Below are 26,953 nucleotides of genomic sequence, written 5' to 3'. Positions count from 1 at the left end.
TTGGAATAGGTGTGGTGTGTTGCTGAAAAGAATGTATATTTTGTTGATTTGGGGTGGAGAGTTCTGTAGATGTTTATTAGGTCTGCTTGGTGCGGTGCTGAGTTCAATTCCTGCATATTCTTGTTAACTTTCTGTCTCTTTGATCTGTCTAATGGTGACAGTGGGGTGTTAAAGTCTCCCATTATTATTGTGTGGGAGTCTAAGTCTCTTTGTAGGTCACTAAGGACTTGCTTTATGAATCTGGGTGCTCCTGTATTGGGTGCATATATATTTAGGATAGTTAGCTCTTCTTGTTGAATTGATCCCTTTAGCATTATGTAATGGCCTTCTTTGTCTCTTTTGATCTTTGTTGGTTTAAAGTCTGTTTTATCTGAGAGGAGGATTGCAACCCCTGCCTTTTTTTGTTTTCCATTTGCTTGGTAGATCTTCCTCCATCCCTTTATTTTGAGCCTATATGTGTCTCTGCACCTGAGATGAGTTTCCTGAATACAGCACACTGATGGGTCTTGAGTCTTTATCCAATTTGCCAGTCTGTGTCTTTTAATTGGAGCATTTAGCCTATTTACATTTAAGGTTAATATTGTTATGTGTGAATTTGATCCTGTCATTATGATGTTAGCTGGTTATTTTGCCGTTAGTTGATGCAGTTTCTTCCTAGCCTTGATGGTCTTTACAATTTGGCATGTTTTTGCAGTGGCTGGTACCAGTTTTTCCTTTCCACGTTTAGTGCTTCTTTCAGGAGCTCTTTTAGGGCAGGCCTGGTGAGGACAAAATCTCTCAGCATTTGCCTGTCTGTAAAGGATTTTATTTCTCCTTCACTTATGAAGCTTAGTTTGGCTGCATATGAAATTCTGGGTTGAAAATTCTTTTCTTTAAGAATGTTGAATATTGGCCCCCACTCTCTTCTGGCTTGTCGAGTTTCTGTCAAGGGATCCGCTATTAGTCTGATGGGCTTCTCTTTGTGGGTAACCCGACCTTTCTCTGTGGCTGCCCTTAACATTTTTTCCTTCATTTCAACTTTGGTGAATCTGACAATTTTGTGTCTTGGAGTTGCTCTTCTCGAGGAGTATCTTTGTGGCGTTCTCTGTATTTCCTGAATTTGAATGTTGGCCTGCCTTGCTAGATTGGGGAAGTTCTCCTGGATAATATCCTGCAGAGTGTTTTCCAACTTGGTTCCATTCTCCCTGTCCCTTTCAGGTACACCAATCAGACATAGATTTTGTCTTTTCACATAGTCCGATATTTTTTGGAGGCTTTGTTCGTTTCTTTTTATTCTTTTTTCTCTAAACTTCTCTTCTCGCTTCATTTCATTCATTTCGTCTTCCATCACTGATACCCTTTCTTCCAGTTGATCGCATCGGCTACTGAGGCTTGCGCATTCGTCACGTAGTTCTCGTGCCATGGGTTTCAGCTCCATCAGGTCCTTTAAGGACTTCTCTCCATTGGTTATTCTAGTTAGCCATTCGTCTAATTTTTTTTCAAGGTTTTTAACTTCTTTGCCATTGGTTGGCACATCCTGCTTTAGCTCAGAGTAGTTTGATTTTCTGAAGCCTTCTTTCAACTCGTCAAAGTCATTTTCCATCAAGCTTTGTTCCATTGTTTGTGAGGAGCTGCGTTCCTTTGGAGGAGGAGAGGCACTCTGATTTTTAGAGTTTCCGGTTTTTCTGCTTTTTTTTTTCCCTGTCTTTGTGGTTTTATCTACCTTTGGTCTTTGATGATGGTGACGTACAGATGGGTTTTTGGCGTGGATGTCCTTTCTGTTTGTTAGTTTTCCCTGTAACAGTCAGGATCCTCAGCTGCAGGTCTGTTGGAGTTTGCTGGAGGTCCACTCCAGACCCTGTTTGCCTGGGTATCAGCAGCGGTGGCTGCAGAACAGTGGATATTGGTGAACCTCAAATGCTGCTGCCTGATCGTTGCTCTGGAAGTTTTGTCTCAGAGGAGTACCCAGGCATGTGAGGTGTCAGTCTGCCCCTACTGGGGGGTGCCCCCCAGTTAGGCTACTCAGGGGTCAGGGACCCACTTGAGGAGGCAGTCTGCCGGTTCTCAGATCTCAAGCTGCGTGCTGGGAGAGCCACTACCCTCTTCAAAGCTGTCAGACAGGGACATTTAAGTCTGCAGAGGTTACCGCTGCCTTTTGTTTGTCTGTGCCCTGCCCCTAGAGGTGGATCCTACAGAGGCAGGCAGGCCTCCTTGAGCTGTGGTGGGCTCCACCCAGTTCAACTTCCCGGCTGCTTTGTTTACCTACTCAAGCCTCGGGAATGGCGGGCGCCCCTCCACCAGTCTCGCTGCCACCTTGCAGTTTGATCTCAGACTGCTGTGCTAGCAATGAGCGAGGCTCCGTGGGCATAGGACCCTCCGAGCCAGGTGCGGGATATAATCTCCTGGTGTGCCATTTGTTCACCCCGTTGGAAGAGCACAGTATTAGGGTGGCAGTGACTCGATTTTCCTGGTGCCGTCTCTCACCCCTTTCTTTGACTAGGAAAGGGAATTCCCTGACCCCTTGCGCTTCCCAGGTAAGGTGATGCCTTGCCCTCCTTCAGCTTACGCACGGTGCGCTGCACCTACTGTCCGGCACACCCCGGTGAGATGAACCTGGCATCTCAGTTGTAAATGCAGAAATCACCCGTCTTCTGCATTGCTCACGCTGGGAGCTGTAGACTGGAGCTGTTCCTATTCGGCCATCTTGGCTCCACCCCCCCCATCTCATCAATTTATACAGAAATGTCTGCTGGGAGTTTGATTGGGATTACATTGAATCTTTGGATCCATTTGGGGAGAGTTGCTATCTTAGCAATATAAACAAGATGTATTTCTCCATTTAAGTGTTTTTACTTTCAGCACTGTTTTGTAGTTATCAGTGTACAAGTATTTCATCTCTTTTGCCAGATTTATCCGTATCTCACAACTTTAATGTTACTGATTTTTTTCATTTTCTAATTGTTCTTATTAGTATGTAAAAATGCAGTTGATTTTTCTATATTTGTCTTGTGTCCAGCAGTCATAGTAAACTCACTTATTATAGTTAATTCCATTGGGATTCCTATGCAAATGACCATATCAAAAACAGTTTTACTTTTTCTCCCCAATTTATATACCTTTTCTTTTTCTTGTCTGAATTTACTGCCTAGAGTCTAGACAGTGTTGAATATGATAAAGGCATTCAGTCTTTCACCATTAAGAATGGTGTTATAAATATTTTATAAATCTCTTTCATCAAGTTATGGAAGTTTCCCATTTCTTCCTAATTTACTGAGAATTTTTAATCAGGAATGGATGTTGAATTTTGTCTAATGCTTTTAATGCAATGTATTCAGACTGTCATGGTTTTCCTTTTTTAGTTTGTTAATAAGGTAAATTACATTTATTTAATTTTGTTAAACCCCAACCCTGCATTCTTGGATAAACCCCATTTGGTTGTGATGTATTTTTTTATAATGTTGAATTTAATTTGCTATAATTTTGTTTAGAATGTGTTAATGAGGGATCTTGGCCTGTAGTTATAATGTCTTTGTCTGGTTTTGTTATGAGGCCTCATAAAATGAGATAGGAAGTGGTTCCTTCTCTTTGGTTTTCTGGAAGAGTCTGTATTCAACTGTTATTATTTATTTCTTAAAGAGTTGGTAGAAGTTACCAGTGATGCTGTCTCAGCCTAGAATTTTCTTTGTGAAAAGGATTTGAATTGGAATTATAATTTCTTTAACAGACATTGGCTTTTCAGGGTACAGATTTCTTTTCAGTGAACTTTGGTGGTTTGTGTTTATCAAGGAATTTGTCCATCTCATCCAGGTTGTTAAAATTATTGTCATATTAATAATGTGACCTCATTATTCTTTTAATACTTCTAGAATTTGTAGTGATATCACCTCTTTGATTTCTGTTAGTGGCTCTTTTTTGCCTGATCGGTGTGACCAGAAATGTGTCAATTTTAGTGATCTTCTAAAACAATAACAAAAGAACCCCAGATTTTTATTCATTGATTTTATTTTTCTGTTTTCTATTTGATTGATTACCACTCTGATCTCTGTTATTTGCATGCTTCCCCACCCTCCACCACTTGCTTTGGATTTCGTTTGCTCTAGTTTAATTTGTTTCTAGTTTAAGGTAGAAGCTTGTCATTGATTTGAGATTTTCCTTTTTTTCTAATATAAGTATTTTAAGGCTGTAAATTTCCTCTTTAGTACTGCTTTAGCAGCATCCCACAAATTTTGGTATGATGTATTTTTAAAATTTCCTTTTTTCTCCTTTGATTCATGGGTTATTTAGAAGTATGCAGTTAAGCTTCAAAATATTTGTGGGCTTTCCAGAATTTTTTTATTTGTTTCTAGTTTTGTTCTATTGGGATCAGGAAACATATATTATACACATTTTATTTTTATACACGGTATAAACCCCAGCATACACTGCTATTATTCTTGTTTTAAAGCCTGTTATCTTTTAAAGAAATTTAAGTGAAACAAATGAAATTCGAATTTAATTAAATATTTTTTTTCTGACTCTTACCCCTGTCATGTGGAGACTCTGTTTATATGTATATTGGGCTACATGAAGTTGTTCCACAATTCACTGATTCTGTTTCTGTTTTATTTTGGGTTTTTGTGTGTTTGTGTTTCATTATGGATAATTTTTATTGCTGTGCTTTTCTGAGCAATGTCTAACCTGTCATTCATCCAGCCAATGTCTTTTTCATCTCAGATATTTTAGTATTTCTGTTTCTAGAGTTTTGTTTGAGTTTTCTATATTGCCTAACCTTTGGAACATACGGAATATAGTTCACATATGGAACATTATGAAATATAGCAAAAGGTTTTAATGTCCTTTTGTGCTAATTTTAACATCTGATTGAGTTATGCATTGTTTTGATTGGTTGATTTTTCATTATGTCTCATGTTTGTCTTACTCTTCCTGGACTCTTCAGCTTCTTCTCAACTCTGGAAGTCTGCCAGGCTTTGTCTTAGTGCCCCTTCTAAGTGTGCTGACCCAGAAATTCTCACAAGGCAGTAAGCTGGGTAAGAGTAGGAGGGTCACTTCAGTTGTTTCTTATCTCTCAAGGATTGACTGGCCTTCATTGCTTGATGCCAGTGTTTTGAAAAGTATTTCATAGACTTTGTCTGTTTTTGTTGTTGTTGTTGTTCTTGTTTTTTTATGTGTGAAACCTTTGTTATGATTTGATTTGAAGCCATTTTCCTTTTGCTTCCATACTCTCCATATTGCAAGAACATAAAATTGCACATAAAGAATTAGAAAGATGATCTTATCTGAAGAATTTTCACCCTTTTGTTTTTGTATCTTACAGTGTTGAAACTCTAGTTTCAAATACATTATAAAATAGTAAAGTTAATGGTCAAAAAGAAAGCAAACCACCTGGTTTTGCTGAAGAAACTAAGTATTTTCTTGGTCATTCCTTTGAAAAACAGGAAGCCAGAATTAGAAAGAAATTTGAAACCTTGGATAATTTCTTGGTTTTCTTTGGTTCTACTTTGAGTACATGCCCACCTCCCTCTAAAATGATAGGGATTCAGTATTACTGTAAAGTAGTTTGGGCAAAACACTGCCACTTCAGTCTGTTATGCATAAAAATGTTTGGTTGGAAACAGCTAAATATAATATTTTATACTTACAGAAATGTAAAATGGTTGTTTGAACTTCACAAATGTATGTATGTCATGACACAGATGTATGTCATGATCATGTAATAGCACTGTTTTTAATACAATTTCTTTTTTTCTTTTTTTTTTTTTTTTTTTTTGAGACGGAGTCTTGCTCTGTCGCCCAGGGGGGAGTGCAGTGGCGCGATCTTAGCTCACTGCAAGCTCCGCCTTCTGGGTTCACGCCATTCTCCTGCCTCAGCCTCCTGAGTAGCTGGGACTACAGGCGCCTGCCACCATGCCCGGCTAATTTTTTTTGTATTTTTTTTGTAGAGACAGGGTTTCACCACGTTAGCCAGAATGGTCTTGATCTCCTGACCTCATGATCCGCCCGCCTTGGCCTCCCAAAGTACTGGGATTACAGGTGTGAGCCACCGCGCCCGGCCTACAATTTGTTTTTTAAAAATATTTTGTTAACTTAGAAAAATGAACTAGCTGATATTCAAATTTTGGAAATTAAAGGTTTGCTCTGTTTTATGTCTGTATCTGGGGCTATATTTTGTAGTAAATCAGAGACCAAAAGATTGTTTTTGAAATATATAAATATGCTGTTCTGAAGTTAATACTGTGTAAACTTTGAGTAGAGTAAGCGTTTTGTCTTAAAGGTGTAATAAAGCCATAAAGTGGCATTGTTGCTTTATAAACTTAGAATAATAATTTGCCATATTAGTGCAGAGTTCAAAAAGTACTATATATTTTGCAAAATAGTCACTTACTCATTATTGAATAATGCAGTTATTTGAGAGTATGCATGTCTAGAACACTTTATGAAGTACTGATTTCACTGACATTTTGAAATATTTTGAAATCTGTAAAAACCCTTTTTTTCAACATGGGTTATATTAAAAAGTCGCTTTTATTTGCATAATTAGGCTATTATTCTCCAAGGGAGGGTATTGGAGAATAAAATTTTTTTCAAAGTAAGAATTTATAAAATTAAAATTCAGGGTTACAGTTATAGCCTTACTCTTTAATTCATGATTAATAAAATTTCTCTTTCAGACGGCAAATGGATACATCTTGTTTTTTCATATTACATCTACAAGAGGGGACAAGTACCTTTATGAACCAGTGTATCCCAAGTAAGTTTGTTGCCTTTCATTCTCTTAATATGTGATTTGCATACTTTATATTCAGAAAAACATTACAGTTTTGAGTTGTCTGTAGTGATTAGAGTAAAACTAAGCCAGCATTTCCCAAATAGTGTTTAAAAAATTACCAGGTCTTTGAACTGTCATTTCTTGAATAAAGAATTGTTTAAGTCTGGGAATCTTGATGATAAACTATATTGAGACTATTTTCTTGGGCATTCAGAATGACTGTTAATATATTCCAGGTCTAGCATTTCTCAGTCCTTATTAGGGAAGAGCTAAGAGATCATGAGAGGAGGAGTTGAAATGTTGGTAAGTTACAGGTACTTTTGCATGTGCTTTTGTATATGCATAGAAAAAAAAGAACCTCAGACAGTTATTACCTCTTGGTTTAAATTTGGGAAAAACGTGGACTTTTGCCCTTTATACTGTGTAGTTATGTATATTTTGCATTGTTTTCCTTATAGCAGGCCTTAACTTTTGAAATAAAAGAACATACAATTGTAAAGCATTCCATCTTTAAAAAAAAAAAATCAAGCCATAAAGCCAGATAAAAATATAAGAGCATTTATCACATTTCTAGATGGTGGAAGATATCCAAAGTTTAATAGGTATATAAGAAATTAGAAAGACAGATTTTATTGTGTGAAAAGTTTAAATTTTTGAATATTAACAGAAAAAAAAAACATTAACAGCAAATAACTTGGGAAAGATATTTGTGGTAAATAGGGCCAAGTCTTACTACTTTTATATAAAAGAGATATATAAATTGCCAGTAAGCACACAGAGATTCCAGTAGATAAACAGGGAAAGTAGTCTCATTAAAGGAAATACTGTAACTAACAAACTCAAGAGAAAGTATTTAGACCCAGTAGTAACCCAAATAAAATAAACATTAAATAAAATAAACCCAAATAAAATAAACATTAAATATAACCATTTTTTATTTTTTTAATAATTAAAGAATTATTACTGCTCGCAGAGGTATAATAAAAGTTGTGTTGCACACTTCTGATACACAAAGGTGTAATAATAGGGAGCTGGTTAACAAGTTAACTGTGGTACATCCTTCTCTTATAGTGATATGTAGTCATTATGTCTCAGAAAAATTTATAAACTTAAGAACCTGACCATATTATAATGCCAAGTGAAGAAACAAGTCACACAAAATTATATATGTAATATGACCACGACTGTATAAAACAAAACAACGCAAGTCATCTAAAGACAAAATCTAGAGCAATACAGTACAAATATTTATAGTAATTGTTCCTGAATGGTAGAACTGTAGTGATTCTTCTGCTTTTCAACTCTTAAATTTTCAACTAGTTAGATTTTCTTGATGCTATAGGCACTTGTTTTTGTAACAAGTATATAGTGCTAACTGAGGTATTCAGTTTTGGAAATCTTTAAAGTACAGACTTTTTTGATGATGGGATTCAATTTAATTTGTTTATTTTTCAATAAAAATATTTAGTGCAAAAATTTTTGACACATAAATATGGTGCAAAATGATAGGAACATCATGATGTATTTAGAAATTTTAAATTCAGTTTTATGGGTAAAACTGAAAAAAGAATTTTTTTGCATTCTAAGTGATAATTTTGTGATTCTTTTGAAGAACTGTTGTAATCAATAACTAAAATTAGATTTACTTGTGCATTTTGAACTATGTTTGTTTTATTGCTTAATTTAGACATGTTCCTATAAATAAAAAGCAGTAGTCAGAAACAACAATTTAACTCCATTAATTTATGTTCCTGTGGGCATGGTAGAGAAATAACTTCTCTTGAAACAGTGAAAATTCTATTTTCTTTATTTCAGTTCACTAATACCCTTACATGTTTATAGTGTTTTGGAATAGTATTTTGAGACCCACTTTTTGTGTTCCAGAAAAGTTTTAAGAAACAGTTTCTTTCTTTTCTGATTCTAAAACTTCAAGAGACGCCAGTTAACTAAGTAGTCCTGACAATGTGTGAACTTTGCTGTGTTTGACTCTATGTGTTAAGGCAGAGAACTAAATAAAAAACATACTCTCTTTCTTAATTTGGGCATTCTTTTACTATATTGAAAGTTTTAGGTTTCAGTGGCTGGCCTCAATAAAATGTGCATTGCTTTAGAGCAGCTCGAATAATAGTTAAAGATACAGGCTTTGGTGTCAGATAGACCTGAAATTAAATGTTTGCTGTGCCACTTTTCAGCTATATGACTTCTTTCAAGTTATTTAATACCACCAAAAACTTTCCTCATCTGTAGAGTAGGATAACAGTAGTAATTATCTCATAAGATTAAATGAGATCATTCATATTTAATGCTTAGGTAAGCACCTAGCTTATGGGATAATTAATAAAGGACAACTGTTATTATCAGTAATTTTTTTTACCAAGTGTTTACTTCATTTCTAAGCTTTTAAGTAATTTTTAAATATACATATATATATATCTACTTGATATTTTACTTCTTTGCCAGCGTCTAACTTCTAGTAACTGCTACCTAAAATCTCTTATATGAAAATAGTTCTGCAGATTAAAATCAGCCTGTTGTGTATTTGTGTGCTTGACTGTTCTAGTTATGTTACTTAGTCTAGTGAGTTTCTTGGTTTTTCTGCAGAACCCATTTGTACAATGGGAATAAAAATAACTTCTTTCATTGTTAAGAGGATTATGTGAATTCATATTCTTAAAACCTGAAAAATAGTGGTTATATAAGGTTTTGAGGAAAGTAAAGTTTGGTTTTGACAGTGGTATCTTCATTGTCATCTGTGCCATTATAAACCCTTCTGTAGTTTGAGACACTGTTCTAAGCACTTTTTAATACGTATTTAATTCCTTTAGCAACCTTGTGAGGTAGTTAGGTATAACTGTTATACAAACTGCTGCACAGAGAGGCAGAGTAACTCACCCATAGTCACATGCTAATAAGTTGTACAGCTAGGATTCAGACATAAGTGTTGTAGCTCTAAAGTCTGTGGTATTAATCAGTAATATACTGTCTCAACCCTGTTTATGCTCCATCCAGCTACTACTTTGGGGTTTATCTGGGAGTAGAGAATGGAAAAAGGAGAAATGATCTGGAGTGGTTTCTAATAGTCCTGAAGAATAGAGGCAGTATAATTACTGAGGCCAGTGGTTAATCGTCCTCTTCTCAGTTATAGAAATAACTATTGTCTCTCGTTTCTCTTCTGTAAATCTTACGAGTTCAGCACAGGAGTTTTTCTAGAGTATCTTAACTTCCCTGTATTATGTGACAGCATCTTAACCTCAGACTGCATATCCTTTTCCACTATGCTCCATCTGAGAACACAGTTCAGATGCCTCATGATCTTTCCTAGTTTCCACCTAGTGTTGTTTCTAGCATCCTTCTATAGATGTTGGGAGTCAGTCTTTAACAATGGTGGCAGTCTTATTAAGTGACTCTGTACCTCAAAGATCATTTATTCTTTGATGAATGAATTTTCCATTTTAGAAATCTTAGATTCCATTGTATATTACAGTATCTCTTCATATTAGTTACACAGACCAGTGGACCAGACTAGTTGAAGGTTGTCTGGACATTTTATTTTATGGCTTGGAAATTTTAGTGAAATTAATGAAGGAAACTTCCAGGGATAAGTCAGAAATAATTTGTGTTTAGCTTTAAAATGTGTTCATACGCTTATGTTTAAATAGAAGTTTAGTAGATTTCTAAATTGCACATCATGTTTAATTTCAGCATAATGAAAATAATTTAAACAAATATGTCATCATCATGTATACTTTGTTGAGAGCAGAGATTTTTTTCCCCCTTCTTCCTGTCTTTTCACTGCTACTATTACCCTCTTTTTTGTTAGAGTCTAGCATTATTGAGGCTGAGTTTCTTTTAAAAAAAAAAGTTTCTGTACTGAAATTCAGTACATTTAATTATTATTATATAGTAAAGATACTGATCTTTTTCACTGAAGAAAAAAAGTCACTCCAAAATATAATCAAATCTCCTACTCCTCTTCCCCCTCCACCCTCCCCATATAATTTCATCAGATGGCAATACTTCTTACCAGCTCACTGCTAATGAATTAGTGCCAGCTGGAAAGGAAGAAGAGCATAGCTACCTGAGGTTAGCAATTTTTAACTTCAACACAACTTGCCCCTTCTAAAATCCAGCTTCTTTGCAGAAGAAACCTACACTAAGGGACAGAAGCATCTAAATCATATCAAATTTAAAGGTGACAGGAGATCTGAATTAGTTACAGACTCATGAAAGTTTCCCTCAATATATGTTTCTTTTTGCTAATATGTTCTGAGTGTTCTTTTTCTAGAGAGGAACTTTAGCCACTTTTTCCCCATATTTCTAATAATAAACCTTGTTCTACATTCAGTTTATAAACTTGACAAAGTATGTTATGTTTTTTGTTCTGCTTGAGCCTCTGAAAACATCCCGTGTCTAGTTTGGTTTCAGTGTGTTTATATTCTGTAAATGTACATGGGTGACCTTTTAATACTGAACTTTGCATGTTACATGCATCCATTACTTCACATTATAGTTGCATGAGCACTTATTAATAGGATTGGCAACAGTGTTATTATATAAGTTCTGGATAGTGAAAACTCCCTTATTGGCCACACTTCCAAGGATGGCACCTGAATCCAAAGAATGTTAGGACTGCCCAATTCAGAGAGCCCTGCACATTGTTTCTGTCAGACTGGAGGCTGTCTCAATGTGTGATAATATAAACGATAAGCAGTTTTGGTTTTTGGTGACTTTTTTTTTTTTGGTTCTATGAAAAGTCTGGTGAAAGGGTACTACCTCTTTCAAAAAACTCTTCTGAAAATTATTTTCATCCGTCTATCCATTTAAAAAGTATTGAATTTTGTCCGGCTCTAGGCACTGTTGTAGATACTAGGGATCTAACAGTGGAAAAAAACAACAAAACAAAAAGCCCTGCTGATAGATCTTGTTATTCTTCTAGTAGAGGGTGATAAGTAAAATACATTATGAGTTAGGTGATCCACTCTATGGAGAAAAACTAAGCAGGGTAGGGGAATAGAGAGTGGAATATGACTTAAAATAGTGGTCAGTGTCTTCACTGAGAAGATGACATATAAAAGGATCTCACAGATGATGAGGTAACAAAATATATATCCAGAGGAAGACAATTCTGGATTGATGAGATTTAGCAGGTATGAAAATTCATAAGAAGATACCGTGAATAAATTTTAGGACCTATAATAATTTATAGTTAGTAAGAAATGATGAATTTTTTTTATTAGCTGTAAAAATGAAAATACAGTCTGATTTTTAGGTAACTGAATCCTGGGAAAGTCAAGAGCGCACCCGCTTTTTTTTTTCTTCCAGTAAATGGCACCACTGTGTATTTGAGTTTATTCACTCTTCCTGCCCACTAACATCAATAGCCAGTCTATATCTAGTCCAGTATATTCTACCTTGTATGTCATTTCTTTTCCCTCCTCGTAATTCCCAATGACACTAGTTCAGTTTAGGTCTTGTCACTTTTCTCCTGGATTATTATTATATCTTTTTTTTTTTTTTTTTTTTTTTTTTGAGACAGAGTCTCGCTCTGTCGCCTGTGCTGGAGTGCAGTGGCGTGATCTTGGCTCCCTGCAATCTCCGCCTTCTGGGTTCAAGCGATTCTCATGTCTCAATCCTGAGTAGCTGGGACTACAGGCATGCACCACCACACCTAGCTAATTGTTGTATTTTTAGTAGAGACCGGGTTTCACCATGTTGGCCAGGATGGTCTTGAACTCCTGACCTCAAGTGATCTGCCTGCCTCGGCCTCCCAAAGTGCTGGGATTACAGGTGTGAGCCACTGCACCCGGCCTATTATGTCTTCTTAATGTCAAATTCATGTCTAAACCTCACTCACTTACCCCCTACCAAGCCAAACATGCTATTACTTTGCTAAACTTTTTTGCAGTTACCATCATCTTTTGTACGTTGTATGAGGTAGAAAACCTTTAATTCTTTGTTTCTTCCTCTGGATTGTTTCTTCACTTTACATATTTGTTCAGTCATCAAATTTTATTGATTGATTAGAGTTTTTCAGTGCCTCTGGAATTCATTTAACTCTATTTTACTGTCATTGGTCTTTTTAGGGGCCCTCATGTCCTCCTCCTTGTCTATTAAAAAAGCTTATTCACTAACTCATTTCTCTTCCCCTAGTCTCTTTCACCTACATAATGAAGTTTATCATTTGCATTGATAACAATTTTTTTTTTTTCCAAAACGAAGTCCAAGCTCTCTGGCCAGGCATTTAGAACCTACTTTCTCCATATCTTGAACACATCGAACCCACAATTCCTATTTAATGCCTCTATTCCTTTGTTATTTGCTCTATTCAGTATGACTCCCCTGCTATCTTTTTTTATGTAAGAAATTTATCTGAGTTGGGTTTCAAGCTCAGGTCAGACATCTGTTGTACTCTATAAACCTTCTGCCCTCAACTCTCCTATATCCGCCCCTGTACCCAATAAATAACTGATCTGGCATGTGCATTCCCATAGTATGTTTTAAAAATTTACACTACTAATTCATGAATACCTTCTTACTTAAAAAAAAATCCAACAATGAGAGATCTATAAAGATAAAAAGTAAAAAAAGTGAACTTTGCTTTTTTAGATTCTAATCTCATTTCACTCTCTAGTTGTCCTGTATCTGTTGAGTAAATAAATACCTAGGAATAGAATTGCTGGGTCATATCACATGTCTAGTAATTTCAGATTGGATATTAGATATTGTATTACATTATCCATTGTCTGATTTTTGTCCTTTTCCTTTAAAGAGTATTGAAGGTTGTTTTGGGTGGCAGGTAAGCTGCTTGGAGATCTTACTGATCTTTTGAGGCTTTTTGTATGTCTTTTAGGATGGATTTAACTGTTAAGCTAGCTTAGCCCTTCTGAAGTCCACTGAATGTCCTGGGTCTTTAAGAAGGTCTCTCCATTCTGGCTAGTCAGAACCGAAATGTCTCCCAGTCCTATATGAACTGGGTAGCCAAAAACCCTAGTAGTCATTCTTTGCCTGTATTTGTGGAGTGTCACTGTGTATTTGGATAGTATTCAGTAAGACTCGGGAAACCCCTGCAGGTAGAGCTTTTCTCTGTGTGGCTCCCACATCACTGGTGCTCTGCTTCACAAATAGCTGCTTCTGCTTCTCTGAACTTTAATCTTTTTCTCCTCAACTTAACAAGGCTGCCATACTATGCTTGGTTTCTCTCACTCTACATGATGGACAAAACCTTAAGAGGTTAGATGGTGACTTCTGCCAGAAAACCTGTTTGTTTTCCTTCCCTCATGATATCAGTCCTGTGCTGCCTGCTGTCTCATGTCTGAATATGGTTGGTTGATCTATTTTGTCCAGTTCTCTTGTTTCTGGGCACTAGTTTGGTACCAGGTACTCTATTAGTAGAATAATAAAATGACCATCTATGTGTCCATCAGTCAGTTTGAACAATTTTCAGTCTTTTTCCACTGGAGTATATTTAAGCACATCCAAGATATCATTATTTCATTTCATCCAGAAATACTTTTTATTATTGTGAGCATTCCAGTAAACAATGATGAATGCAAATGATGAAATATGAGGCCTGGAGTTTTAGGAAAAGAAATCGTTCTGAGCCTTTCCAGAATTATGGTTGGAGAACTAAAGCCTCTTAGTCCCGGAATTTACATAGGACTGCCAGAACTTTCTAGATCAAGCCTTGCACATTTCAGAATCATCTCAAATGGATTCATCTTCATTTATTGTATGCCTGCTATCTGTAAAACACTTGCTATACACTGCTACTGAAGATGCTAATGAATAATTGTTTAAAGTTAATGGCAATATAAAATAACAGATTGCCAGGTAAATATCTTGAAAAGTCATAATAGCATTTCAGGGTAAAGTGATTAGTTGTCAAGGGAAGTTTTGTAGATAAGGAGACTTGAGTTCTATACTTGGGAGAAAAGTCAGGACTTAGGTAAGTTATGTTGCAAGGAAAAACACTATAATTAATTGCATTCTTGAAGTTTCTGTTCCCCCACACCCCAAATCTATTAGGTTATTTGCCACATTATTCTTTTCTTTAGCCGGCACTTAAAGCATTTGGTATCTCCTGCACAAAAGAATTTGCTCAAAGAAATGGCTGTTGAATTTGTGAGTCAGTTTTCTGTATCACCTGATCTAGCCCTCAAATCATACTTGACATGCTTTAAAAGCAGTCTTCTTTTCTTTTAAGACTTCTGTGTAGTTTTTATGCTACACTTGTGGGTATTGTGGTTTGATTTTTGGTTTTTACCAATTTGATGAGAAATTACTCCCTCCTCAGTGTCCTGGGAAGTTTGACTAGTGGTTGACCCATCCCATAGAAACATTTTATTTTTTTCATGGCCCTTTAAGGGCCACTCATTAACATGAATGCCTTATCATTCATTGGAATAGAAAACTGGGAGGCTTTACTTTTAGTTACAAAAGTTAATGTATGTAAAATACATTAATAAAACCGGCTTAGCTTCATTTTTCCTACTTTCTTGTGATATTTTTCTTAGACTTGCTATTGATACCTCAGATAAATATCCAGCAGTTTAGAGATGTGGAAAAAAATACGGCAGTTGGAATCAGAGAGGCCCAGGTTCCAGTTCAGATTCTGCTTTTTCCCAAGACTTTGGAAAAGCCATTTTCTAAAGTTGCTTTCTGTGCTGTGTGTCTATAAAATGAGAAAAATGAGTGATTAGATTCTTAATAAGCTGCAACTGGTATTGTTGTCTAGGTTGCCTTCTGAATTATGTAAATATAATCTGCCTCCATTGCATATTTATGACAATTTATAGGTGTTTAAAAAAGAAGGGAATTCTAGTTCATTAACTGCTAGGTTTTAGAGTGAACTAGAATTCGAAGAATGACAAAACTTTAAGAGGTTGCCAGAAAATACAGGTGTACTTGTTCAAAAGCAAGTCTCAGATTGAGTCATGTATCAAATGTAAGCAGTAACAGACTTGACTCCTCTGGGGAACTTAGGCAGAGTATTCATTTATACAATACTTGAAAATTCCAAGTATTAACAAAGATAGCTTCTTTAATATAGTGAGAAACTCCTTACATCATATCCTTGAATAATGTCATAACATCCATGAGGGAAAAAAATTGATCGCTGGCCAGGGCCGCTGTCAATATGGAATTTTCATATTCTCCCTATGTCTGTGTAGTACTGTAGTTTCCTCCCGCATCCCAAAGATGTACGCTTTGGGTGAATCAGCGTCTGCATGGCCCCAGTCTGAGTGAGTGTGGGGTATGTGTGTGAGTGCGCCCTCCAATGGAATGACATCTGGTCCAAGGTGGGCTTCAGCTTTGGCCCCAAGCTGCTGGGATGGGCCCTGGCCACCTGCAGTTCTGAACTGGAATTAGTGGGTAAATGTTTTTATTCATCTTTCTTAAATGTATGTATAGCTTACATTTCTTTCAATGTCTTTTTTTTTTTCAAAAAACTGTTTGTATATTGCATATATAAATAAAATATAAAAGCAACATTTTACAAAACTTTCTAGAGAGACAAATTCCACACAAGTGGTAAGGGCAACCTAGTGTCTCTAGATTTGTTCTGTTTCATAAATTGGATTTTAACAAATCCTATGTAAATCAATTTTTGTAAATGTAATTGTTGGATTTTTCACATCTTAGATTTTTGCAATAATCTGAGATTTACAACACTTTCTGATGTCTGTTCACTCTGATTCTGAAACTAAATTATATTATTGGATTTCATATACAGTATTAAAATTAGTGGTGGTTTACCAAGATTAAACTTTAAAACATATCTGAAAGTTATCTATCTGTAAATAAGACAAATTTTCTACAGATTTAGTTTTATATAGTCAGTGATGTGTAAACCTCTTGGCTTTAAGAACCACAACAACTTAGAATGCATTAAGAAAACTGTCACACGATTGATCCGAAACTGCATTAAGAAAAAAATTCCTACTTTTTTTTTTTTTTTTCCTTTTACTGGTTTCTTGTCTCTCAGGGTCATAGTTCCCATGGGCTGTCCCCACCCCACCCCACCAAGTTTCCTTCATTGACATTTCTGTTCTTTCCTTCACAAATTCTGCCATGGCTTGTAGGGAGACCACCTGATTAAACTAACCAATACTGAGCTGGGAATGACTGACACTTCTTAGCTAGTTCTATAAATTCTGTTAGTTTGTTTTTGTTAGCCCCAGTTAATCTCAAATAGATAGAAATTTAGAACATTATTGAGGGGATTATAATGGGATTAATCCCTTTTGCCTATCCCATAATGTATTCAGCTGTTTCATTTCTTTTTGTTCATATGTGATTTTGTGTTTTCAAAGTAAAAAATCTGAATATTTATTTAGAGTTTACTTTGGATTAAAAATATTCAATTTATTAAAGCTTCAAAATAATAACTGTAGCTCAAACTTTTAAGTTCCATCTACAAATCTTAAAAATCTATTCGTAAATCTAGCAAATTTCAACACTTCTAGAGGGGAATCTTACAAATTAAATTCTCTTACGTATATTAAGGTATATTTATAAATACGCCTTGTAAATATATAATAAATTATATATTTTGTTTCTTCTTAAAATACTTGAATTGTCTAACAAGCTTTGTACCATTTCATGAGCAGGTATTTTTGCCAAAGCATGATATATGCATTGTGTAAACACCTTCATTCTGCACAAGTGCACACTAAAAACAAAGCTTGTGGGAAAATCATTGGAACAGATCACTTAAAACTTCCTATAACTTTGAACTAGAGGAGTCACAAATAATAATCTTAATAAAAGTTAGAAAATAATTAAATTTTTTCTTTTCCATGTAGTTTCACAAAGACAACTGCAAGTTATAAATATATTTTTCAAATAAGTATAATTTCCTACTGCTTCCCTACTCTTCACATTCTTTTGCCCAGTTAGCTTACCTAGCTTTTAGTTCAGATTCTTCTCAGAATCATACGGTCAAAGTCTGGTGTTTATTTTCCCTTCATGTTTCTTCTCAAAATTTATCAAAACTATCACTATGACTTAAGTTGGCTGGGTTCTATTTCATTAGTGCAAGTAAACAATAACTTGTTATCACCCATCTGTGGTAAAACTGTGGTATAGCTGGCTCTTCTGTTTGAGACCTATAGAAAAGTTCTGAATGTTTTTTTTTTCTTTTCATGAGTAGATGTGTACATAGCACTCCTGATGGAGATATTTATCTTTTTTATGGGCATCTATATTTAATCCTTTGGAGTATATTGATTTAAATGCAAAGTGTAGCTTAGAAATAAATGTTTGGGCTGGGTGAGGTGGCTCACGCCTGCAATCTCAGCACTTTGGGAGGCCCAAGGCGGGTGGATCACTTGAGGTCGGGAGTTCAAGACCAGCCTGACCAACATAGCAGAACCCCGTCTCTACTAAAAATACAAAAATTAGCTGGTGTGGTAATCCCGGCTACTCAGGAGGCTGAAGCAAATTGCTTGAACTGGGAGGTGGACGTTGCAGTGTGCCAAGATTGCGCCAGTGCACTCCAGCCTGGGTGACAGAGCAAGACTCCATTTAAAAAAAAAAAAAAAAAGTTCAGTTACATTTTCTCTTGAAAATTCAGGTTTTTGTTTTGTATCCATTTTCCTTACCTTGTATAGTTTAACTTAACTTTTGCTCTGTATAATTCGTACTATAACATTAGTATGAATATGGTAGGTAGTGCATGTCGAATCTATTATCTGTTTTTGCAAACAATCTATGCTTTTAGTGAGAAAACCATCATAATTAAAATATCGAAGCTGGTTAGTTTCTCAAGCACATGACTGGGATCAAAAGCAAAGTGAGTAACTGTTAACATTTAATACGCTCAAAATGTCAAAAAACATACGTGCATACATCCCACTTATGCAGGGATCCACGTATTAAACATCATCAATTGCCTGGAATAGCTAAGACTCAGGAAATAAGGCCTCCAAGGGGACACTCATCTTTTACTCATTTAAGACATTTGTTGGTTTTGGGCTGTATACAAGGCAATAGTGTGAATTAGAGTTGATTTTTTCCCAGTCTGAAGCTCATAGTTTATTAAGGGGACAAAAGCTAAATTCAGATAATATCAAATATACTGTAAAAGTGATGTGTACTCTAAAGGAGCTACAGATAAATAGCTTTGGGAGGCAGTTTAGAAAGGGAATATACTTTCAGTGTATTCCTGAAGAAATCTTTGTAAAGAGAGTAGCATCTGAGCTGAGTCATGAGGTATATTAGTCTGTTCTCACACTGCTATAAATAAACACCTAAGACTGGGTAATTTATAAAGAAAAGAGGTTTAATTGGTTCACAGTTCCGCAGGCTATACAGGAAGAATGGCTGGGGAGGCCTTAGGAAACTTACAGTCATGACAGAAGGAGAAGGGGAAGCAGGTACCTCTTACACGGCCAGAGCAGGAAGCCGGAGAGAGGTGCTACACACTTACACACTTTTGTTTTGTTTTGTTTTGTTTTTGTTTTTGTTTGTTTGTTTGAGACAGAGTCTCACTCTGTTGCCAGGCTGGAGTGCAGTGGCACCATCTCGGCTCACTGCAATCTCCGCCTCCCGAGTTCAAGCAATTCTCCTGCTTCAGCCTCCCGAGTAGCTGGGACTACAGGCACACGCCGCCATGCCCGGCTAATTTTGTGTGTGTGTGTGTATTTTAGTGGAGATAGGCTTTCACCCTGTTGCCCAGGCTGGTCTCGAACTCCTGAGCTCAGGCATTCTGCCCGACTCGGCCTCCCAAAGTGCTTGGATTACAGGCGTGAGCCACTGCATGCAACTGAGCTACACACTTTTAAACAACCAGATCTCACGATAACTTACTATCACAAGAACAGCACCAAAGGGGAAATTGCCCTCATGATCCAGTCACCTCCCACCAGGCCCCACCTCCAACGTTGGGGATTACAATTTGACATAAGATTTACGTACGGACAGAGACCCAAACCATAATTCCACCCTTGTCCCCTGCCAAATCTCATGTCTTTCTCACATTTAAAATACAATCATGCCTTCACAAGAGTCCCCTAAAGTCTGAACCCATTCCAGCATTAACTCAAAAGTCCGAAGTCTCATCTGAGACAAAACTAGTCTCTTCTGCCTATGAGCCTGTAAAATCAAAAACAAGTTAATAACTTCCAAGATACAATGGGAATACAGACATTGGTTAATACTCCCGTTCCAAAAGGGAAGAATCAGCCAAAAGAAAGGGGCTATAAGCCCCGTGCAGATCCGAAACACAGTAGGGCAGTCATTAATTCTTAAAGCTCCAAAATAACCTCCTTTGACTCCATGTCTCACATAGCATTAAGTACATTTACAATGTTTTGTACAACTACCACAATTACCTAGTTCCAGAACTTTTACATCACTCCAAGCAGAAACCATGGATTCATTAAGCAGTCATTCCCTGTTCTCTACTGCTCTCAGCCCCTAGAACCATACATTTGTTTCTTGTCTGTGTCTCTCTGGATTTGCCTATTCTGGATACACTGTATAAATATAATACAGCATGTACCTTTTGTGTCTTATTTAATTTCTGGATACTTTGTATAAATGGAATCACACACTATGTACCTTTTGTGTCTTCTTAATGTAATGTTTTCAAGGTTAATTCGTGTTTTAGCATGTATCAGTACTTCGTTTCTTTTATGGCTGAATAATATTTTGTTATATGGATTTACCACAGGGTGTTTATCCATGAATCAGGTGATGGCCATTGAGGTTGTTTTCACTTTTTGGCTATTGGAACAGTCCTGCTATGACTAGGCGTGTTCATAGCAGTTGTTCATGTACAATTTGTATTTGAACACCTGTTTTCAATTATTTTTGGGTATATACCTGGAAGTAGAATTGCTAGGTTACATGGTAATTCTATGTTTAACTTTTTGAGAAACTGCCAGACTGTTTTCCCACAAGCCATATGTGAAGGTTCTGGTTTCTCCATATCCTCATCAACATTTGTTATTTTCTGTTTTTTTTTTTATTATATTAGGGTCATCCCAATGAATGTGAAATAGTATCTCATTATGGTTTTGATGTGTATTTCCCTAATGATTAATGACATTGAACATACTTTCATTTGCTCTTTGGCCATTTGTGTATCTTCTCTAGATAAATATCTATTCAAGTCTTCTTCCCACTGTCTTTTTTTTTTTTTTTTTAATTTTTTTAAAGAAAGGTTCTTGCTCTGTCTTCCAGGCAGTGGCACAATCATAGCTCACTGCATCCTTGATTTCCTGGGCTCAAGCAATCCTCTCACCTCAGTCACCAGAGTAGCTGGGACTACAGGCATGCACCACCACACCTGGCTAATTTTTTGATATTTTGTGAAGTTGGGATCTCACTACATTGTTCAAGCTAGTCTCAAACTCCTGGGCTCAAGCAATCCTCCTGTCTTGGCCCCCCAAAGTGCTGGAATTACAAGCATGAGCCACCATGCCCCGCCTCTCCCTTCTTTTTAATTGGTTTGTTTATCTTTGAGTTATAAGAATTATTTATATATTCTGGATACTACATCCTTTTAAGATACATGATTTTCATATTTTTTTTCTCATTGTCTGGGCTTTTCACTTTCTTGGTAGTATATTTTGCACAAAAAAGTTTAATTTTGATGAAGTCCAATTTATATATATATTTTGTTCCTTATAGTTTTCTTATATCTAGAAAACAATTGCCAAATGCAAGGCCATGACGATTTACGCCTATATTTTCTTCTATTTTTTTAAGAATAGTTTCAGCTCTTATATTTAGAGTTTTTATTCATTTTGAATTATTTTTTACTTATGATGTGAGATAAGGATCCAACTTAATTCTTTCGTAAATGGTTATTCAGTTGTCTTAGTACAGAGAATGTTGTTTCCCCTGTTGAGTGCACTTGGCACCTTTGCCAATAATCAATTGACCATAGGTATACAGGTTTATTATTAGGCTCTTAATTCCATTCCATTGATCTGTATGTCTGCCCTTGTATCATTACCACACTGTGTTGGTTACTGTAGCTTTGCAGTAAGTTTTGTGATCAGGAAATGTGAATTCTCCAACTTTGTTCTTCTTTTCAAGATTATTTTGGCTTTTCAGGGTTCCTTGCCTTTCTGTGTGAATTTTAGGATCAGCTTTCCCATTTCTGTGTGTTTTGTTTTGTTTTTTTTAAAGAACATTGGGATTTTATTGGTAGAAATTGCATTTAATCTATAGCTGTTTGGGAAGTATTATCGTAACAATATTAAATATTCCATTCATGAACATAATATACCTTTCCAATTTCTTAGTTCTCCCTTAATTTATTTATGCATACAACTCTTACTCATCCTTGGGTCAGTTCATTCCCAAGTATTTTATTCCTTTTTGATGCTATTGTAAATGGAGTTGTTTTCTGAAATTTTTATTGCTAGCGTAGAGAAATATATACGATTTCTGTGTTGATCATGTACTACAGCTTTGATGAATTTATTAGCTCTAATAACTCTTCTGTGGATTCTTTAGAATTTTCTATATATACTATACTATTATGACATCTTTGAATAAAGAGAGTCCCATTTTTTCCGTTTCTGTTGGATGACTTTTCTTTTTCTTACTTGATTGCTGTCTAGAATGTCCAGTATTATGCTGAACGGAAGTAGTGAGAGCAGCATTCTTGTCTCATGCATGATCGTAGCAGGAAAACTTTCAGTCAGTAAACAGTCATTTACTGTTGAGTAAGATGTTAGCTGTGCGCTTTATCATATATGTCCTTTATCATTTTGAAGAAGTTCCCTTCCTTTCCTAGTTTGTTGAGTGTTTTTATCTTAAAAGATTATTACTATTTTTTCAGATGCTTTTTCTGCATGAATTGAAATCATTCTGGGATTTTTCCCCTTCATTCTACTAATATGATTACATTGTATTACATTGATTTTCATGTGTTGAACCACCATTGTATTCTTAGGCTAAAGCCCACTTGGTAGTGGTGGATAATCCTTTTAATATGCTACTGGATCCAGTTTGCTAATATTTTGTTCAGGATTTTTTTTACATCTATATTCATAAGGTATATTGAGCCATGGTTTCCTTTTCTTGCAGTGTCTTTGTCTGACTTTGGTATCAGGGTAATGCTGGCCTCATAGAATGAATTAGAAGTCCGGGGATGGTGGCTTACGCCTGTAATCCCAACATTTTGGGAGGCCAAGGTGGGCAGATCACGAGATGAGGAGATCTAGACCATCCTGACCAACATGGTGAAACTGCATCTAAAAATAAAAAAAATTAGCTGGGCATGGTGGCACATGCCTGTAATCCCAGGTACTCGGGAGGCTAAGGCAGGAGAATTGCTTGAACCAGGGAGACGGAGGTTGCGGTGAGCTGAGATCGCACCACTGCACTCCAGCCTAGCGACAGAGCAAGACTGTCTCAAAAAAAAGGAATGAATTAGAAAGTGTTCCCTCCTCTTACCTATTTTTTTTTTAAATAACATCTTGAGAAGGATGAATGTTCATTCTTATTTAAATATTGTATAGGTCACTAAGCCATCTTGTTTTGGGCTCTTCTTTATTGGGAGGTTTTTTGATTACTGACTCAATTTCGTTACTTATTATAGGTCTATTCATATGTTTTATTTCCTCGAGTCAGTTGGGAAATTTGTGTGTTTCTAGGAATTTGTCCATTTAACATAGGTTATCTAACTTGTTAGCATTCAGTTGTTCACAATATTCTCTTATAACCCATACTATTTTTTTGTATGGTCAGTAATAATATTCCCACTTTCATTTCAGACTTATAAAGTCTTCTTTTTCCTTAGGTTTTTCAATTGTATTGATGTTTTCAAACAACCAACTTGCTTTAATTGATTTTTCTCTGTTTTTCTATTCTCAGTTTCATGTATAGCCACTCTAATTTTTATCACATCCATCCTTCTGCCAGCTCTTTTACTAGTTCCATAAGGTATAAAGTTAGGTTATTGATTTGAAATCTTTTTCTTAATATAGGCATTTTAGCTATAAAGTTCCCTCTGAGGACTTCATTCACTGTATCCCATAATGTTGCATGTTTGTTTTCATTAGTTTCAGAGTATTTCCTGATTTCCCTTTTGGTTCTTCTTTGAGTCATTGATTGTTTTACAGTGTATTTTGAATTTCCACATATTTGAATTTTCTAGTTTTTCTTTTACTGATTTTTAGTTATATTCCATTTGGTTAGAGAAGATACTTTATGTGCTTTCAGTCTTTTAAAATTTATTAAGACTTTTTTGTGGTTTAATATCCATTTTGTCTTGGAGAATGTTCCATGTGCATTTGAGAATAGTATGTATTCTGCTGTTGGGTGGCATATTCAGTATGTGTCTTAGGTCTAAGTGGTTTATATAGTGTTATTTAAATTCTCTATTTCCTTATTTTCTGTCCAGTTCTATCCATTATTGAAAGTGGGGTATTGAAGTCTCTAACATTATTACACATCTATTTTTCCCTTCAGTTTTGTGTTCTTTCTTCATATATTAATATCTTGTGGCTCTGATGCTATATTTGAATCTATTTATAGGTGTGGTATCTTCTTGCTAGATTGACTGATCATTATAAAAATCCTTCTTTGTCTCTTGTGATAGTTCTTAAAGTCTTTTTTTGTTTGTTTGTTTGTTTGTTTGTTTCTGATTTTAGCACAGCCACCCTACTATTTGCATGGAATATATTTTTCCTTCCTTCCACCTTCAACTTGTTTCCTTGGATCTAAAGTAATTTTCTTGTAGACAGCTTATAAATGGACTCATTTGGTTTATTCGAATCCATTCTGATAATGCTTGCCTTTTAATGAATGCATTTAATCCATTTACATTAAAGTACTTACTGATAAAGAAGGATTTCTGCCATTTTGCTACTTGTTTTCTATTATGTCTGTATCTTTTTTGTCCTGCGTTCCTCCACTGCTGCCTTTTTGTTGTTGTTGTTGTTGTTGTTGTTTTTATTGTTGTTTTTGGTTTGATTTTTTTGCATTGTACCATTTTGACTCCTTTCTCATTTCCTTTTTTGTACATGTTTTAGTTATTAATGGTTACCTTGGGGATTAAATTAACATCTTGCATGTACAACAGCCTAGTTTGAAGTAATACCAACTTAGCTTCAATAATATCTTAAAACTATGTTCCTGTACATCTCCCTCTCTCCCTTTTTATGTTGTTGTTATCACAAATTACATCTTTATACATTGTGTAACTGTTAACATAGATGTATAATTACTGTTTTATGCACTTGTCTTTTGAGTCATATAGGGAAAAAAAGGCAGATTTCTGAACCAAAAATACTGCTGGCTTTTATATTTACCTATGTAATTACTTTTATCAGTTTTCTTTATTTTCTTACATGGCTTTGAGTTATTGCCTCTTGTTTTTTCAGGCTGAAGAACTTCCTTTAGCATTTCTGGTAGTTCAGGTCTACTTGTGACAAATTCCCTCAACTTTTTGTTTATCTGGAAATTCATTAATTTCTTTTTTGTTTTTGAAGGATAATTTTTCTAGATATTTCAGCATTTGAAATATGTCATCCCACTGTTCTTTGGCCTCCATGGTTTCCTATGAAAAGTTGGCTGTCAGTTTTACTTGGGATCTCTTGTATGTGAAGAGTCACATACATCTCTTGCTGCTTTCAAGATTCTCTTCGTTTTTTTGACAGTTTGAGCATAATGTGTCTCTGTGTGCATCTTTTAAAATTTATCCTACTTGGAGTTTCTTGGAAGAAAGACTCTTGGCTTTCTCAGATTTGGAAAGTTTGTAACCATGATTTCTTCATATATTCTCTTTTCTCTCTCCTTGCCTTTGGACTTCCATCATACAGACAGGCATTGGTATTTATGATGTTGTTCCCATAAGTCTTTAAACTGGGTCTATTTTTTTTTCATTCTTTTTTCCTATTTCTTGGATTCCATAGTTAATGAAATCACTCATGTCGAATAGTCACAAACTGTTAATTTGTTGAGTTTTACAGGACAAAAATCTAACAATTGTCAGTTACTTGATTTTGTACACTATATTAGTCAGCATAGGTTAAATCACCACAGTAGAGGATTAAAAACAGAACATGTACCAAGTGTTGGCTCTTAAATCTTCTGTTCAGAAGTGACACAAATCACTTCCCCTCATATTTTATAGGCCAAAGTAAATCATGTGGCCACACCTAATTTTAAGAAGGCAGGAAACTGCAGTTCTGCTGTCTGTCCAGATACGAAAAACATTAACATTTACAGTGTGTGTTCCCTTCCCTACTCCATCCCCAATCCATTCCTTAGCATTCATTCCATTATTTCTACGTGCAGACAGAGGTTACTGTGTTAGTCTCTTTAACTCTAATTTTCAGTTGCTTAGAGCCTTAAATATTAGAGTTTGATTATCATCTCCCTTACTTTCTTAGCTTTGTGATCAAGAGCAAAGTTCTCAATATTTGTACGTTTCAGTTTTCTCTCTGAAAAAGTGGAGATAATTCCCGTCTCAAAAGATTACAAATGATCGGTTGAGATGATGTGTATAGAACGTTTTGTACACTGTTTCATACATAGTAAATGCTCTATTCCTATTCTCCTGGCATTCAGTGCTTTCATAATCTGGCTTCAGCTTATTCTTCTAGCCTCATCTTCTGTGACTCTCTTCCAGTCATCTGATGCTGTACCTTATCAAATTATAGTTGAATTCTAAGTAATAATATTTTTTATGAGAAAGTCGAATTTTTTTGTTACTGTAATTTTTTAAAGTTTGCTCTATTTTAGTATGTTTGGAAGACAGGATGGAAACTTTCCTGCGAGATGTATCTCTAATTTTATAATGGAAGTCATGAAGAAATTAGAATTTACTTAAATTTGCTTTAAAGTTCTTGTAATACTTTAGTTGTAATAAATGAGAATATTCATATAAAGAAAAACACGGTTTCCAGTTTTAAGATAGGTAATGTGGTTTCCATTCTTTCTCTTGATAATCACCAACAGAAAAAAAGCTGAAATAAAATTCCCATCTTTAATCGAAACTAGAGGTATCTCCAACCCTTGAGCTAAAAATCCGAAGGGAAAGAGTAAATAACTAAGGAAGAGCATCAAACTTGAGCGCTTAAGAACCTACAGGATACTGATAAAAAGCACCTTGTTTTACTTGCAAACTCAGAAAGGCTCAGAGATTAGAAGGACTAGTACTACAGAATATAGGAGTGAGGCAGGGGCCATCAACATAGAGATTGCTTGAAAACACTGAATAAGGATTCCTATGTTCCCACC

At 35.6% G+C, this 26,953-nt stretch overlaps 1 protein-coding gene across 5 annotated transcripts in view; it reads left to right on the top strand.

The window, feature by feature from the left end:
- Positions 1 to 26,953, top strand: part of RIC1 (RIC1 homolog, RAB6A GEF complex partner 1) — a 151,274-nt gene that overhangs the window by 52,456 nt on the left and 71,865 nt on the right. For all 5 annotated transcript variants that reach the window (XR_010130214.1, XM_055350606.2, XM_063696418.1 and 2 more), the window contains exon 3: positions 6,648 to 6,727. Coding sequence is in view for 4 of the 5 variants with exons in the window: in XM_055350606.2 (XP_055206581.1) it covers positions 6,648 to 6,727 (80 nt within the window). In the remaining variant the exon portion in view is untranslated. The remainder of the gene's footprint in view (positions 1 to 6,647; positions 6,728 to 26,953) is intronic.

The sequence above is a fragment of the Gorilla gorilla genome, chromosome 13, assembly GCF_029281585.2.
Source record: "Gorilla gorilla gorilla isolate KB3781 chromosome 13, NHGRI_mGorGor1-v2.1_pri, whole genome shotgun sequence".
NCBI lineage: Eukaryota > Metazoa > Chordata > Mammalia > Primates > Hominidae > Gorilla > Gorilla gorilla.
Note: the sequence above shows the minus strand (reverse complement) of the source record. Positions and strands in the feature narration are given on the sequence as shown.